We start from the raw sequence: 17,826 nt of genomic DNA, 5'->3' as shown, positions 1-17,826 counted from the left end.
AAAACATGACCTTTCAGCACTATTGTCTCATTGTCACTTAGGCCTTAGTCAGGGGACCGTTGGGACACCACACGAGATCTGTCGACCGTCTTTTTACATTCCTCTGACTGTTACCTTTGATAGAATCTCTTTCAATGACAGGCCCTTCCATTCTTTTATGTTGTTTTCCCATCACTTTCTCTGTCTGCATCTTCTTCTTTTTCCTGGTACTGTTCCCTGTAAGAAAGTTTTTGCGAACACTGAGAACCTTGTGATATGGCCATAGAGTTACAGTTATAAATAAACTGCTGTTTATTCTGCTAGTTACATAGAGTTAAAGTTATAAATAAACTGCTGTTTATTCTGCTAGTTACATAGAGTTAAAGTTATAAATAAACTGCTGTGTATTCTGCTAGTTACATAGAGTTAAAGTTATAAATAAACTGCTGTTTATTCTGCTAGTTACATAGAGATAAAGTTATAAATAAACTGCTGTTTATTCTGCTAGTTACATAGAGTTAAAGTTATAAATAAACTGCTGTTTATTCTGCTAGTTACATAGAGTTAAAGTTATAAATAAACTGCTGTTTATTCTGCTAGTTACATAGAGTTAAAGTTATAAATAAACTGCTGTGTATTCTGCTACTAAGAGCCATTTTTGAGGTAGATTGTCGACTCGAATTCCTTTTTAGTGAGACTTAGTCGGGTTCACAATCCTCACCCGAAATACCCCCTCTCTTTGGAAAAATGTTATACTCTGATCTGTTTTCCTACCTGTCTCTGGGGAGTCCATTAATAAATTTACAAATTTACCCGAGTATCTACTTTTCGTATCTATTGCGTTACAAAACAGAATCCCAAATATTGAAAGCCAGTTAACGATATAGGCAACAGTCGTCGAGAGTTACCGAAATATTTGGACATTAATTTTATGTACCTTTTAATTATGTATTTCTCAACAATTTCTGTCTTACTTGAAGGCGAGGACGAAACTTTATTTTCTGTAAAGGTGGATGGTTAGAAAAAGCTTTAAGCATTAGCTTAGAAGGTTTTGAGGAACTCACTAAAAAAGGGTAGGTTTACATTTTGTTTGTTAAACTAGAGACGTCAAACTTAATAGTACTGGTACATGTGATAGTTAAACTATTATAAAAGTGATACATCTAGATCTAAAGATCTACTTTGCCGCAAATGTCTCAAACGGCTTCGTTTGAGAAACTGTTCCGAATCTGAATGTTGGCATTGAACAACATGCGCATGAAACAAAGAAACATTAGATTGCCCTCTGCACAGATATTCTAAGCTTAAATAGTTATGCATCATTCCAAAATAGCTATACGTCATTCCAAATTAGCTATGCATTTTGACTAAATAGCTAAGAGTTATATCAAAATAGTTAAGCATTATGCCGAAATAGCTTGGAATTACGTTGAAATAGTTATGCATTATGAGCTATTTGCTAGGCATGTCAAAATGACAGTGTGTCTCACGTACTTTTCCTTACGAACCCGTGAGCCATTCAATCATGAGACAACACATGACGTCATTCTCCCATTGTTTCGTGACACTAGAAGTGAGCCATTGAGACAAAATAGATAGGCATTGGGACTAATAGATAGGCAGAAGCAATCGCCCGTTCTTTTCTCTTTTTACAAAGCTTATGTTTGATGTCTAGTGCAATTTTTTTTACACTTTATTTCTCCCACACACATTCTCGGATCAATTTGAAACTTTACAGAATTAATTGTTGTATCTAACAAAACATGAATCTGTCATAAATTATCCAATTATATAAGGCTCTTTCTGACTCGGAAGACAATGGATGCCCCCTGATGAGTCACTGGCTTTAATTTCGTCTAGAGACGGGGCAGAATCTGGAGCGACTGATCAAGCCAATACTGAAGCGGCAGAGTTTGCCCCAGTTTGTGCATGTATATCTGTCCTAGGGCTAGCTGATACAGCAGCTTCCTTTTTCTTTCTCTTGACTAATGCAGCTTCTTTTCTTTTGCTCTTGGCGACGTTCGTGCTAGAACGTAAAGTCTGTCTCCATTCTGTCCAATCTTGGGCTATTCCTTCCCGCATACTTTCGTTGATAATTCTGTTTCTCATGTCTCGCTTGCAGAATCTCTGTATGTCAGTCTTGGGCGGCCCTAGGGTCTGACTCCCACCACAGACTCAGTGTATAGGATGTCTTTAGGAATTCTTCCATCTGGCATGCAGGTGACATATCCGAGCCAGTGTAGCCTTCTCTGTCAGAAGAGCGTAGATGCTGTGCATATTGGTCAGTTTCAAAACGTCCTGGTTGGAGACATGATTCCTCCAGGAGATGTACATTATGCGTCGCAGGCAGCGTAAGATGAAGCTATTTTATCTGTGTTCTTTACGCATGTAAGTTGCCCAGCTCTCACTTTAAGGTGAGCTAGGTCAAATAGGTTTACTGTGGGTATACACGTCATCTTCCAGGGATTTAAAAGCGCTGGTGAGTACAACTGAAAAGAAGATGCCGAATAGTGTTGGAGCCAGACCACATCATTGTTTTACTCCGCTATTGATGGAGAATTATGGCTTAAAGGCGGAAATAGTGCCCTGCATATTTGCATGAAAAGCTGACACTCGTTTCAGTAGCTTGTTTGGACAGCCAATTCTCTCTAATACGGCAGACAGACCGTTTCTGCTGACAAGGTCAAACGCATTGGTCAAGTCAATAAAAGCTATAAAGAGGGACTGCTTTTTGTTCTCTCTTCTTCTCCTGTAGCTGTCGCAGGGAGAAGATCATATCTGTTGTGGATCTACAGGCCCTAGAACCACACTGCGATTCTGGGTAAACTCGTTCTGCCTAGATCTGAAGCCGCTTCAGTATTACTCTAGCATAAGCGTTTCAAATTATGCTGAGAATGGAAATTTCACTTTATTACCCAATTAGTTACTTATTTATTGGTAATTAAATATTTTGTTTGGTATCGAAAAAGGAAAATAAATGCTACTCGTTGCTGTTGTATATTTGATGTTGTTCCCCGTTTTACTTTTTGAACAAGTTTTTTCTCCCACCTATCAAGATCAAATTGAAATTTTGCATAATTATTCATTGTCGATGACAATACAGACATCATTTAAAAAATGTGTTTATATTTAGTTGTGTCCTCCATAAATTAACTTCTATAAAATATTTTCAGTTTGAACAATTGGAAAATCGACGTAGATGGAAGTCTACCAGACGATCTCAAAAGAAGAGGCGTGAGTTATTTATTTATTTATTTCATTTGTTTGTTTGCAAAATGTATCTAGATTTATGCCCACTTTTATGTTTCTCAACTAGTTGAAGGGAGAGGTTTGATTTGTTGTATTTTGAGTCTCTGAAACGCATTGTTCAGGCAAAAATTAAAAAAAAAATTTGAACGTAGATAAAATCGCGAGGCCCCAAGACGAATTTCCCAAAGACAGGTACAACATGGAGGTCGAATAGAGGAAAACGAAGACATGGCGTCCGTTCTTAGGAGATAAAAAATCCGTAGGCACAAGCTGGGAGGAGGTTATGGATGTCTCTTATAGCCGATCTCTGGGGAGAGATCTTTGGGCCAAATGCGCCGAACGGCGCTGCAGGCTCTAGTTGTAATTAAGTCTTCTGCCTCAAGGGCTTGTGTGGTTACCACCCCACTAATCCTGGACAGTTGGGAAAATGGGGGGGGGGGGGGGGGAGAAAGAAAAGAAAGAAAGGGGGATATCTGGGTGGATTTTAACGTAATTGTATATGTATAAAGTATTTTCAAAACAAACAAACAAAAGGGAAAAGATCTGAATTAGGGCCGACGTGATATTTCCCCTGTGCGATACTTACGGCTAGGGAAGATTGTATTGTATATTGTTTGTTTCAATTTAGGTCGAAGACCTACAAAGAGGACTAATTCAGCATATATCACAGCTTCAGTCAAGTGCAATTTCTTTCCCTTGTTCGAGATACCAAACAAAATAATTAATTAGTACAAGTTAATTGACTAATTGGTTAATTATTTTGAGTGATACTTGATAAAAGAAATATTTGTGCAAAATTTCAGCTTGATCGGAGATTGCGTATTGGAGAAATTACGTGTACAGACTTTGTATCAGACAGACAGACAGAGTGAGTTGATATAAGCTTTGTAAAAAGTGTGTACAATTTTCTCGTGCAAGATTATGAATATCTTTAACCATCTTTAGCCTATTCTAATTGATTGCCCTTATGAGCTGCATGCCTTGAAGCTTTTGATTGTTTTCTCCATCTTAGGTTGATGACCACAGAGTCTTACCTTGCTATCCCTACAGAGATGACGCTATGTTAATATACAAAGCCATCAAGGAATTCGTTCAGTCTTATATCGAACTTTATTATTGTAAGTTGAAGAAACCACTTGTACTAGTTGTTTAATTTAAAACAAATTTCTTCTGCCTATTCCATAGGGGTTTCCAAACCTTTTCGGCTCGTAGACCCATGGGCGTAGCCAGGATTTTTTTTTCTGGGGGATTATTTTTCTCCTCCCGACCCCCCCCCCTTTTTCCGCGAAATAAAGTATCTCTCTCTCTCTCTCTCTCTCTATATATATATATATATATATATATATATATATATATATATATATATATATATATATATGTGTGTGTGTGTATGTGCGTACATAATAAATCTTGATTACATTCTGACACTTCAATCTTTCTGTAGACGCTTATTGTGCCCTAGAGTCTAGTCAATGTCTCGTATAAGGTATCGATGCGTACATTATGAAGTGTAGATCTCATCTAGGAGACGCTTCCCTAAAGTAAAGTTCCCCTTTCAGACCTTGCGATAGGGCAGATGATGTTAAGGTCATGTTTCTTTGGTCAACAGTTAGCAGGGTGTCATGTGGCCAGGACAACGACTAACCGCGTTTAATTTCCCCAACTATAGTCAGGTGGGTGGAATCAGGGGCGCCCTAAAAATCCCAAAATTCAAAATCCCCATCTTCGTCGGGATTCGACCTCAGGTTTGGAAACCAAGCGCTTAACCCGTCCTACTATGTATGGTCTTAAAAATGTAAAATGTAGCATGTGTGAAGTGGCTGAGACTGTCAAAAGACTGACTGCCTCTTCCCCTTGGATAAACAAAACTGTTTTGTGGCACCCTTTATGAGAAAACCGCGCCATTTCTATTGTAATACTCTTGATGAGAGGAAGGACATGAGATGAAATATAGACGCAATAGACATAATGTTGACATCATGGGCGTAGCCAGGGGGGGTTGGGGTTCAACCCCGCCCCCGAAATGAAATCCCCCCCCCCCTGCGGGAGGGGGGGTGTCGGAGTTTTGTGAATGATCTTTTGCTTTAATTTTGTTTATTTTAGGTGAAATTTTCATACTAAATCATCACTTGCCCTAGCACAGCCAAGGGGATTTGAGTTTAACTACCCCTACCAGGGGGTTTTGAGTTTAAAACCCCTTACCAGAGGGTTTTGAGTTTAAAACCCCCTACCAGGGGGTTTTGAGTTTGAAAACCCCTACCAGGGGGTTTTAGTTTGAAACCCACTACCAAGGGGTTTTGAGTTTAAAAGCCCCTACCAGGGGTTTTTGCATTTAAATCCCCTTCTTCTATAAAACAAAAAAAAAATGGAAACGACAATCCCCAAATTTCAAGAGCACATCTAATGAAGATTTTGATTTTAAACCCCTCTCCAAAATTTACGATAAACCCCTCTTCAATATAAAAAAGCAAATTACACACTCAAATTTGTATGAGCGTAGCCAAAGGGTTTTTTAGTTTAAACCCCCCGCCAGCAGGGTTTGAAGCTAAAAAATAAATTTTCAAAATACAAAAAAAAAAAATAATTTCGCAATGAAAAGGCTATGAGCGTAGCCAAGCCTATTGGGTGTTTTGAGTTTAAATTTCCCTTCAGAGGGGTTTGATGCTAAAAAATACATTTTCAATATAAAAAAAATCAAATTACACACTAAAATTCTTTGAGCGTAGCCAGGCCAATGGGGAGTTTTGAGTTTCAACCCCTCTACTCCAAATGGCTTTTTTAAAAGTTTAAAACCCCTCAAGATAGTTTTGAGTTTAAAATCCCCATAAAGAGCTTTTAAAGGTTAAAAGCCTCTCTCTTCAATATTATTTCTAAAGCAAACTAAAGTCACTCAATTCTATGACCGTAGCTAAATGGGGTTTTGAATCTAAAAAAACATCTCCAGATATATTTTAGTTTAAAATCCCCCAACAGATTATTTTGACGATAAAACTTCCCTTTTCGATATAATATCTAAAGAAAAAGTTAAATATGTCTACCAGTGGCTGGACTCCATTAATAAAGTGCAATGAAATTGAAACGCACTAAATGTGGCTCTACAAAGATGGCTAAGACGGATTTTAAGAGTCAGTTATAGAGATCGGGTCTAAATAGAGGAAATCCTATGCCGAAATGGGAGTCGACCCCTTAGTAAGGTTGTGACAGAGCGTCGCATGAGGTTTGCGGGACATGTTCTCCGACAAAATGAATTACGCATAATAAGAGTTGCGATGACTTCCTAGTACAACTTGGCGCCACACTTTCATGGAGATCTTCAGAGCAGGTGGGAAGAGGCTTCAGACATTGCCAGTGACAGATTTTTGTGGAAACAGCTTGCCAGCAAATGCGCCGAACGGCGCAGGAGGGTCTAAGTCAGTAAGAATAATACATTAGGTTTTTTAAATAAAACTTTTTAATAGCAAAATAATGCTCTGTAGGTACCTCAGAATATGCATTTAGTTGGCTTTCAGTACCAGAAATAGTGCTTGGCTCTCAACGCTCCCCCAGACCCCTTGCTTGCAAGGGCGAGGAGTCTTCAATTTTTTCACTAACTCCAGGAAGAACCTATTCTAGGGCACAATAAACGTCTTCCAAAAGAATAAAGGGTCAGAATGTATTAGAGATTAATTATGTACACACACACACATATCCATCCATACAAACATATTTATAAAAAAAAAAAAATCCCCCCAACCCCCCCCCCCCCCCCCCCCGAAACAAAAATCCTGGCTACGCCCATGGTAGACATAGAGACATAGTGTAATGTTAGACAGAGAACTTGTTAGACTTACTCAGTGCTTTTTTTGTAGAAAAAAAAATAGGTGCCGGTACTCAGTGATTAGGCGCGGTACTCAGTGATTGATTGCCTAACTTTTAAATACTAATAAATTAATAAATAATTAATATACATTAAAATACAAGAAAGTAATAATTTTTCACCACATTCAAAAAGGTGCCTGTACGCCGTACCGGTGCGTACCGTCACACACACACAAAAAGCCCTTGACCTACCTATACAAGCAATGTAATTATTGCTACAATGATTTTAGCCACTGTTAACATAAGACAAGGTAGCACGGACCACCTCATCGAATTAAACATGTCTGTTATGCCTGATAGAGCAGATGTGTCAGCGAGCCATAGCTTGAGTATCACTTACATGAGTATCACTTAAGCTAGGATTTAACTTTAAAAGTAATGTTCTACATTACAGCATACAGTATCAGTCCGATGTATATAGGAGTATTAAGAAAAAAAGTAATGTTCTACATTACAGCATACAGTATCAGTCCGATGTATATAGGAGTATTAAGAAAAAAAGTAATGTTCTACATTACAGCATACAGTATCAGTCCGATGTATATAGGAGTATTAAGAAAAAAAGTAATGTTCTACATTAAAGCATACAGTATCAGTCCGATGTATATAGGAGTATTAAGAAAAAAAGTAATGCTTTGTTTTCCTTGGAATAAATAAACACCTCAAAACCAATGTTTCCCTTACAATTGTAATCCTTACGCCTTTGCAAAATAAAACGTAACATGTTATGTCCATATGGGGCATTCTAGGAATCTAAATGAAATGCAGAGTAAACCCTCGTATTTATGAAAAGTTTTCCTGCAAGATTCGCCGAAACCCCATCTCAGCAACCTCTGCAAATAGTGAACGATAAAAGTGATAAACTTTGCTTTAAAACCAGTCAAAGTTGGAATGAAATGAAACACCCAGTCAACAAGTAGGACAGTTCAAGTGCACCTCTTTGTAGTCTTGATACATCACAAAAAAAGAAACACAAAGGGGACTTATTTTTAGATCACAAAGCTTGTATCTGTCCGTCTGGGTGGATTTGTGTACACATTTATTTCTTCCACTTCCCAGTCTCGGATCAGGTTGAAACTTTGCACAATTATTCAATGTGGATGACAAGACATGAATCAATAAAAAATTAGCATATAAGCTAATCAATTAGTCGCAATTAATTAATTTTGTTTATATAGAAAATGTATTAAGCTAATGGATGACAAGCCGTGTGTAGAGAATTATGTCTTTGCTAAAAAATTTAAAGTATGGACCTTTTTGTAGTACAAAACCATCTTTTTTTTTTAAGCTCAGTGGTTAACACGTTGGCCTTCCACCAAGGAGGCTCAAGATCTCGAGTTCGAATTCAGACTGGTGCAACTTTGTTTTTAAACCTTCTCTCACAAAAAGTGAATGAACCATGGTGGACTGAGCATGCTGTAAGCCCGAAAGTTGCACCAAAGAAAGCAATACAAATGTAGCTTCCCTACAGACCGGAAGGTCAGAGAAGGGAACTTAACACCTTTTGAATTTCACTCAATAGAAGCATTAGTTGTTTTTTTTTTTCTTTAAATTTATATTTGATTAGTACACAGACAAAAAGAAAGTTACATTAACTCTAACGACAGTTGATAGAATTTGAAAACATAGACTAATATTCACACTTACAGAAACGCAGTCTGCATTATGAAATAAACAACTTGTCATTTGACCTTGCATAAAAACGTCTATCTTGCATCCAGCCACAAGTCATCTCTTAAAGAAGGATTGTGAGATACAGAACTGGGCAAAGGAACTTGCAGCTCCAAGGAACAAGGGAGGTGTTGCCGTATTGGTAAATTAAATAATCTCTCTCTCCCTCTACGTATGTAAACTAGCTGCAAATTTTCGGAATCTTCATCTTCCTCACAGGCTTCTTCCATTTTCTGTTGTCTGTCCATAACTTTGTTTCACTTGCTTTTATATAGACAAAGGACTTTCCGGGAATAGAAACTATCATTAGAAAATCCGGCGGTTTGACTTTATGAAAGCATTTAATGATAAACCGTAGATCATCTAGTTAGGTTACGTGACGTTCTGGCGCAGCCATTTTGGCTCGATAGTCGTTTTTGGCGCTATGGTCGTTATGACGTCGTTATTTCGGCGCGAGAGGTTCTGTTAGTATTTTATAAAATATATATAAAATAATATATATATAAAATAAACATTGAGTTTTGTTTTACTTTATTAAAGTGTACAAAGTAAACATTCTCTCTCTATCCCCCCCCCTCAACCGCCCTTTCTCGAAAACAAAAGTTTCAATTATTTTGACTATTGTTTGAACGCGTATATAGCGTTAGATAAGCTCAGGGCATGTCCTGTCAGTGGTTGTTGAGCCAAATCCCGCCTTCACATACAGCCCATTTACGAGTGTTGTAACTATCACGCAGCATAATGAAGCTAGTTTATTTTTAGTTCTCTGCAACCATCTCCATAGCAACGTCTAGGTTGGTTGTCAACGAGCTCTTGCAGTAAGCATGCTTTCTTGGGAAAAAAAAAGATTCCCTGACCATAAAAGGAGCAGCGAAGATTTATCGGGGTGAAAGGCGTGGTTTGTTTGCAAATGTAGAGAGAGGTTCTTCTTCTTCTTCGTTCTCATTTTTATGTTGGAGCGTTCATATGACTAGACCATTATATGAGATGAACTGCGCAGTGGTTTCCAAATCAGGGAGCTCTCCATATAGTTATCTTTCTATTGGGGTGTTTTGGGGCCAGTGTCTTGTACAGGCCTCTTGGTAGAGAGAGCAGTTTTGGAGGTCATGGTCGGCATTCCCTGGTGACACTCCACATGGGCAGATTTCACTGGTTCCAATTTTGAGATTCCGGTACATGTGTTGTCGCATTTAGTTGTGTCGGTCCTGAGTCGAAAGATTAGACGTTGATCTTCTCGGGATAGCTTATAATAGGCATCATCTTTCTTGTGATTTGGATGAGAGCTTGTCCATTTCCCATTTATTTTATTTACTACTACTTTCTTCATTTCTTCTGGATAGAGTGCAGAGTTTAATTGTGAGTTTGTTCTCCCACTCTTGGCGAGTGTGTCAGCCTTCTCGTTTCCTTCTAGTTGTATATGAGCTGGTATCCATTGAATAACAGTTTATTTGTTGTTGTTGTTGAGCTTTGTAAGTGCTGTCCTGAGACTTTTTATATAAGAGGAATCAGAGTTTTCAAGCTTTGGAGCTTTTTTTTTTTCGCATCGGTTAGAAAGACAATCTGACTGTGTAAGATACTTGGATGATTTTCTAGCATGGTAGCAGCTAGTGCTCGTGCTTCCCTTTCTGCTTTGTGACTGTCAGAGAGCTCTCCAGTTGCAATGGATTTTTCTAGTTTTTCTCCATCGGGCCATTCGATGTGTATTCCAGCTCCTCCATTTGTGGTGGCTTTATGGGATGAGCCATCCGTGTAAACTCTGATCCACAGAGCGAGGTTAATGAATAACAAGTTTTGGAAAAGACGGGCAAAGTCAGTTGTAGAAAAAATCTAGTTGAGTTAAGTTGTAATTGAGTTGTAGAACCAGAACAATGGTTACTTTTAGTATATTTAGTTTTATAGTATATATATCGTGTCGAAATGATTTCGCGCCAAAACGCCGAAATTCGATCCAGGAAATCCGTCTGTCTTTTTAACATTTTTTTTTTATTATTATAGTAACTATATGGCTCCTTTTGTCTCGAAAGGCAATGGATGCGCCCAAATGAGTCACTGGTTTTGGCTTAATCTTGAGACGGGGCAGAATCTGGTGTGGCTAATCAAGCCAATTCTAGAACGGCAGACTTTGCCACAATTCGTACATGTGTATGCCTCTGATTTAGGGCTAGCAGACAGGGCAGCTTTCTTTTTATCCCTCTTGATTAAAGCCGCTTCAATTCTTTTGTTCTCAGCAAGGGTTGTCCCAGCACGCACAGTCTGTCTCCATGCACTCCGGTCTTTGGCTATGTTTTCCCACTTACTTTCGCTGATGCCTGAGGCTCTCATGTCTCGCTTGCAGACATATGTTAGTCTTGGGCGGCCCTTGGGTCTGACTCCTTCCACAAGCTCAGCATATAAGATATCTTTCGGGATTCTGCCATCTGGCATGCGGGTGACATGTCCAAGCCAGCGTAATCTTCTTTGTGTCAGGAGAGCATACATGCTGTTCATATTGGCCAATCTTAAAACTTCCTGATTGGAGACATGGTCCCTCCAAGAGATGCCCATTATGCGTCTCAGGCAGCGCAAGTGGAAACTATTCAATCTGTGCTCTTGGTACATGTATGTTGACCAGCTCTCACTGCCATAAAGGAGAGTGCTCACAACACAGGCGTTGTAGACTAGGATTTTGGTCGCTGTGGTCAATTTACCATTTTCCCAGACGCGCTTGGAGAGTTTTGCCAATGCTGTGGTAGCTTTTCCTATCCTTTTTGTCAGCTCGATGTCTAAGTCTAGGTTACTGACAATTGTTGAACCCAAGTAGGTAAATTCCTGCACCACTGAAAGGGTGTGGTTCCCAATTTGTATTATAGGTATTTCTGCGACGTCTTGTGCCAGGATTTCGGTCTTGGAGAGACTTATAGTAAGGCTAAACTCTTGACAAGCAGCTGCTAAGGCGTTCACTAGCTTCTGTAGACCTCCTTGTGAGTGAGATACGAGTGCCGCGTCATCGGCAAACAGCAGCTCCCTTATCAAGATACGACGCCTTTTCGTTTTGGCTTTAAGACGTGCCAGGTTAAAGAGCCTTCCATCGGATCTGCTATGGATGTATATTCCGTCTTCCAGGGATTTAAAAGCACTGGATAGTACGACTGAGAAGAAGATGCCAAATAGTGTAGGGGCCAGTACACATCCTTGTTTGACACCGCTCTTAATGGAGAATGGCCTGGAGGAAGAACTTTCAAACTGAACGGTGCCCTGCATATTTTCGTGAAAAGCTGACACTAGTTTTCTTAACTTATTTGGGCAGCCGATTCTCTCTAGTACAGCAAACAGACCGCTTCTGCTAACAAGGTCAAAGGCCTTGGTCAAATCAATAAATGCTATGAAGAGGGGCTGCTTTTGTTCTCTGCTCTTCTCCTGTAGCTGCCGAAGAGAGAAAATCATATCTGTTGTAGATCTACCTGCCCTAAAGCCACACTGCGACTCTGGATAAACACGATCTGCCAGGATCTGTAATCGCTTTAGTAATACTCTAGCAAAAGCCTTTCCGACTATGCTAAGCAGTGAGATGCCTCTGTAATTGTTACAATCAGAGCGGTCGCCTTTATTTTTATAAATTGTAACAATGTTGGAGTCTTTCAATTCCTGGGGGACCATTCCTTGTTCCCAGCACAAGCTTAGCAGTTCATGGAGTGGTTTGATTAGGGCATGTTTTCCAGCCTGAATTACTTCAGCAGGAATGCCATCTCCTCCGGGTGTTTTCCCATGTGCAAGCATGTCAATGGCAATGCTCAGCTCCTTTACTGAGGGCGTTTCGTCTAATTCCGTCAAAACTGGAAGTGATGGGAAGTTGGAAACAGCATTTGGTGAGATGGCGTTTTCAATCTGGTAGAGTTCTGCATAGTGTTCAACCCATCATTATAGTAACTATTATTGTAGCAAGTCATCAAGTCTGTCGAATCAGTGTCGAGCATAGATCTCTGACGTCGACTGCCTATGCTGCTATGAATTTTAAGATCCACGAGACCACGGGCATACCGACTTGGCGTGTGTTAAGATCTATATCTTTTGTCCTTCAAATTGGACAGCCCTCAGATTCAAGTACTTTTTAAAACAACCACAATCATGGAAAAATCAAATTATCTAGAAAAGCCAAATGCATTTTTTTCTTTGTTCTGTTGACATTTAGGGTTCTGATAATAATCGAATTGAATCCAAAGTTCATCTTTTGCAAATCCTGACCAACATTATCTTCATCTGCTCTGCTGGTCACACAGCTGTCAACAGTCCGCAATACGACGCTATGGGTTTCCCGTCAAATTACCCAGGCAAACTGAGAGGAACACCACCCACAGACCCTGTAAGAACTGATCACTAATGTACATAAAATATACATACAATAATACCTTTACCTATCCCTTAGTATTTTGGACCGTTGGGGCACCAAGCAAGACTCGTCGACAGTCTTTCTCCATTCCTCCCTGTCTTTTGCCTTGTTTAGAACCTCTTTCAATGGCAGGCCCGTCCATTCTTTTATGTTGTCCTCCCATCGCTTTTTCTGTCTGCCTCTTCTTTTTCCTGGCACTGTTCCCTGAAAGAAGGTCTTTGCGAGCCCCGAAGATCTTAGAATATGGCCATAGATTTTAAGCTTGCGTTTTTTTTACTATAGTTAGCAGGACATCATGGGGTCCGATCGCTGCAGTAACCCTGTCTTTTATCTCTTGGTTTGGGATGCGGTCTTTGAATGTGATACCGAGGATCCTTCTGTAGCATCTCAATTCCATTGCTAGGATCCTCCTCTCTAGCTCTGCAGTCAGCGTCCAAGACTCACAAGCATATAAAAGTGTGGCCATGACCAGGGAGCGCATCAGTCTGATTTTAGTGTACAATAATATATGATAATATAAATATCAGGATAGTAATCTCAAAAGGAATAAGTGAAAGTGCTATAAAAACTCGATTTCGGAAAAATACATGATTTTGAGACGAACGGTTCGTCTTTAAGAACTGTTGATGTTATATACAACATTTACCTCGATTACAAGATGTGTATAAAGATACTGGTGTACTGTTTTCTAACACTAGGCGCAGGTAATCACGGAAAAAGATGTTTTGAATACACTCCCAGACAAGCGTTCTACTCTGAGCATAATGATCATCACCAAAATACTAAGTGGCCTCAAGTTAAGTCGTCTTGGAGAGTATACCACGCAATATATTTTTGATCCGGAAGCTTGCCAGATTGTCAAGAAGTAAGTCCGAATAGCTAAATCCATCTTCTTAGTAGCATCGAAAGAAAATAGAATGGGTAAGTAATCTAAATACAAGTTAAAATATTTGAAAGCATCAACTCATTATGGGATGAGCGCTCAACCTTGACGAGTGACGGACACGGCTTGAAAGTTTGATCTACATGCCCTATTGTTTGATAGACTTAGCTTTAATGGACCAGCGTTTATTTTTTCTGAAATGTGTATCCATCTGCCTTGGTCTTTTAGCCTAAGTATCAGCATTGGGAGTTGTCAACTCCAACTGAAAACCCCGGTCAATAAAGTTGGTCAGAGCACCTGGCCAGAGGTCAAGCGTGACGTGCGCTCATGTCGGATAGTCTGGCCGCATTGCAAGATGAAAAAAAGTTCAAAGTCGTCTTGCGCTATCGAGAAGTCAACAAGATTGATAGATAATTAGACTTGAAGAGAATAATAGGGACGGTGCCTAGGTGGTCAAACTGGCTAGTTGGCAATATGGTGGGGTGTCCGGACAGTGAATGTTATTATTATTATTTTATTAATATGACAGGTAATAAAATAAATATTTGTGCGTAATTTATTTAATTAATTAATTTTTTTTTTTGCTCAAAGGACGAATCGTAACAATCATGTACCTACGGATGGGGTTTATTGTTCACAGTAGAATATAAGCACAATCTCATAGCAGCCCACATTAGAGAAAAGTCATTCTTGCTTTAACCCTTTCTATCTGTCCATCTGTCTGTCATGCATATCACCTTTCTATCTCTCCATCTGTCTGTCATGTATATCACCTTTCTATCTCTCCATCTGTCTGTAATGCATATCACCTTTCTATCTCTCCATCTGTCTGTCATGCATATCACCTTTCTATCTCTCCATCTGTCTGTCATGTATATCACCTTTCTATCTCTCCATCTGTCTGTCATGTATATCACCTTTCTATCTCTCCATCTGTCTGTAATGCATATCACCTTTCTATCTCTCCATCTGTCTGTCATGCATATCACCTTTCTATCTCTCCATCTGTCTGTCATGTATATCACCTTTCTATCTCTCCATCTGTCTGTCATGTATATCACCTTTCTATCTCTCCATCTGTCTGTCATGTATATCACCTTTCTATCTCTCCATCTGTCTGTCATGTTTTTCACCTTTCTATCTCTCCATCCGTCTGTCATGTATATCACCTTTCTATCTCTCCATCTGTCTGTCATGTATATCACCTTTCTATCTCTCCACCTGTCTGTCATGTATATCACCTTTCTATCTCTCCACCTGTCTTTCATGTATATCACCTTTCTATCTCTCCATCTGTCTGTCATGTATATCACCTTTCTATCTCTCCATCTGTCTGTCATGTATATCACCTTTCTATCTCTCCATCTGTCTGTCATGTATATCACCTTTCTATCTCTCCATCTGTCTGTCATGTATATCACCTTTCTATCTCTCCATCTGTCTGTCATGTATATCACCTTTCTATCTCTCCATCTGTCTGTCATGTATATCACCTTTCTATCTCTCCATCCGTCTGTCATGTATAACACCTTTCTATCTCTCCACCTGTCTGTCATGTATATCACCTTTCTATCTCTCCACCTGTCTGTCATGTATATCACCTTTCTATCTCTCCACCTGTCTGTCATGTATATCACCTTTCTATCTCTCCATCTGTCTGTCATGTATATCACCTTTCTATCTCTCCATCTGTCTGTCATGTATATCACCTTTCTATCCCTCCACCTGTCTGTTATGTATATCACCTTTCTATCTCTCCATCTGTCTGTCATGTATATCACCTTTCTATCTCTCCATCTGTCTGTCATGTATATCACCTTTCTATCTCTCCATCCGTCTGTCATGTATATCACCTTTCTATCTCTCCACCTGTCTGTCATGTATATCACCTTTCTATCTCTCCACCTGTCTGTCATGTATATCACCTTTCTATCTCTCCACCTGTCTGTCATGTATATCACCTTTCTATCTCTCCATCTGTCTGTCATGTATATCACCTTTCTATCTCTCCATCTGTCTGTCATGTATATCACCTTTCTATCTCTCCACCTGTCTGTCATGTATATCACCTTTCTATCTCTCCACCTGTCTGTCATGTATATCACCTTTCTATCTCTCCATCTGTCTGTCATGTATATCACCTTTCTATCTCTCCATCTGTCTGTCATGTATATCACCTTTCTATCTCTCCATCTATCTGCATTGTGTTTCACGTTTATATCTGAAACATTACAAAGCGCTCTTGAGAATCCACTTTCAGCATGATCTAAAAATTTCTTTTTTTTATCATTTAGATTTCAGAGCGATCTTCTGGAATGTTCAAAGGAAATTGAAAAAAGAAATCAAACTAGAGAATACTCTTATGAATACCTACTGCCTGAAAGAATAACCAATTCATTTACTTGAAAGATTTTCTTGGAATAAACTTTTTGTTTTAATTTTAAAAATTTTTATTAATTTTTATTATTATCTGGATACATTTATTTCCTTTTTTTTTTAAAAAATCATTTAAATTAGTTCTTATTGTTTACCAATTATTCCTATATTCATTTAGTCGTAGCCTTACTTGTGATTAATAGGGCATGATGGAAAGTCTTACAGGCTGCAGTCAAAATGAACGTAGTGTATCTAGATTCCCAGACGATTACTTGATTATTTGTAATATTTTTTTTAACCGTTTTTTGGTTAGGGCATGTAAAATTCAGGGCTTTGGTGTAGGACAAATTATGCCATTGTTTGGTGTCTACGTCATGTTTCACTCAGACGGCAATCTGTTCAATCTTCTACGTCTCCCGTCTCATACAAAAACAAAGGAAATAGTCCTAACAAAGCTTCCCTATCCTGATGATTGTACCTAGCTCATAATGAACATGATCTCCAGCTCGCGGTCAACGACTTTGCATACGCTGCCGGCCGCTTTTTTTGGTTTATCTATCAGGGTTACATTAGACAGTTTGTGTGGAAACACAAACTCAAAATTGGCCCCCGAAGTGGTCCACCGAGTCTTCACCAGGATTCGAACACGGGACTTCCGGTTCCAAGTGCTTTACCCCTCAGCCACAGCATCTCCATATATTCATTTAGCGTACACTTATATTTAAAAAAAAAAAAATAATAAACCTTATCCATACATTCAAAATTAATAATATGTTACTTGTAATAAAGAGAAACCTGCCTGGTCGTGCGGTTTGCGCGCTGGACTGTCGTTCGGATTTATCGACGGTCGAGGGTTCAAACCCTGCCCGCTCCCATTCCCCGTCGTCCTGTGGGAGGTTTGGACTAGGAAGTAAACTATCTTCAACTCTGAAGGAACATCCGAATTATGTCAAACATTTGACAACTAAAAAAGATTTATACTTCTTCTTTTAGTTTATCTATAAACCTCGGTAAAACAGAAGCCATCTTTTTCAAGTCAACTAATAAAACCTGCTAAGCCTCAAAGATTACCGTAAATGGATAGCCCAATAAGGTGGTAGACCACTTCACATATCTAGGAAGCATAGGGTCAAATGACATATTGCTTTCAAGGGAATAACTATCTGGCCAGGGCCAGTAATGTTTTACACTTTTTTGGACGCCTCAAAGCGAGAGTTTGGCGGATTTAATCGCTCCGCCTGCCTACAAAAATTAGTATCTACCATGCAGTGGTTCTCTCGACCCTTCAATATGGAACTGACACATGGGTAGAATACAGAAAGCAACTGAAACTACTTGAACGCTTTCACCGAAGAGGGATTTCTTATGGTGAGACAGTTATGCTAGACAGGGCATGCATCCCGATTGAGGGACGAACATATGCCTTAGGCAGTCCATTGTGGTG

The 17,826-nt window shown here is 39.3% G+C and overlaps 1 protein-coding gene across 4 annotated transcripts in view; it reads left to right on the top strand.

The window, feature by feature from the left end:
• LOC106053072 (polyunsaturated fatty acid 5-lipoxygenase-like) overlaps nucleotides 1-16,453 on the top strand; it is a 38,628-nt gene extending 22,175 nt beyond the window's left edge. For 3 of the 4 annotated variants that reach the window (XM_056037505.1, XM_056037504.1, XM_056037507.1), the window contains exons 10-16: nucleotides 960-1,052; nucleotides 3,153-3,213; nucleotides 4,241-4,346; nucleotides 8,808-8,899; nucleotides 12,926-13,096; nucleotides 13,822-13,988; nucleotides 16,301-16,453. In XM_056037505.1, coding sequence (XP_055893480.1) covers nucleotides 960-1,052; nucleotides 3,153-3,213; nucleotides 4,241-4,346; nucleotides 8,808-8,899; nucleotides 12,926-13,096; nucleotides 13,822-13,988; nucleotides 16,301-16,412 — 802 coding nt within the window. In that variant the 3' untranslated portion in view covers nucleotides 16,413-16,453. The remainder of the gene's footprint in view (nucleotides 1-959; nucleotides 1,053-3,152; nucleotides 3,214-4,240; nucleotides 4,347-8,807; nucleotides 8,900-12,925; nucleotides 13,097-13,821; nucleotides 13,989-16,300) is intronic. The other variant, XM_056037508.1, reaches the window with a different exon arrangement.
• Nucleotides 16,454-17,826: the final 1,373 nt, after the last annotated feature.

This window comes from Biomphalaria glabrata, chromosome 8, assembly GCF_947242115.1.
Source record: "Biomphalaria glabrata chromosome 8, xgBioGlab47.1, whole genome shotgun sequence".
Classification (NCBI taxonomy): domain Eukaryota; kingdom Metazoa; phylum Mollusca; class Gastropoda; family Planorbidae; genus Biomphalaria; species Biomphalaria glabrata.
The sequence above is the reverse complement of the archived record's forward strand: the minus strand, read 5'-3'. Positions and strand labels throughout refer to the sequence as shown.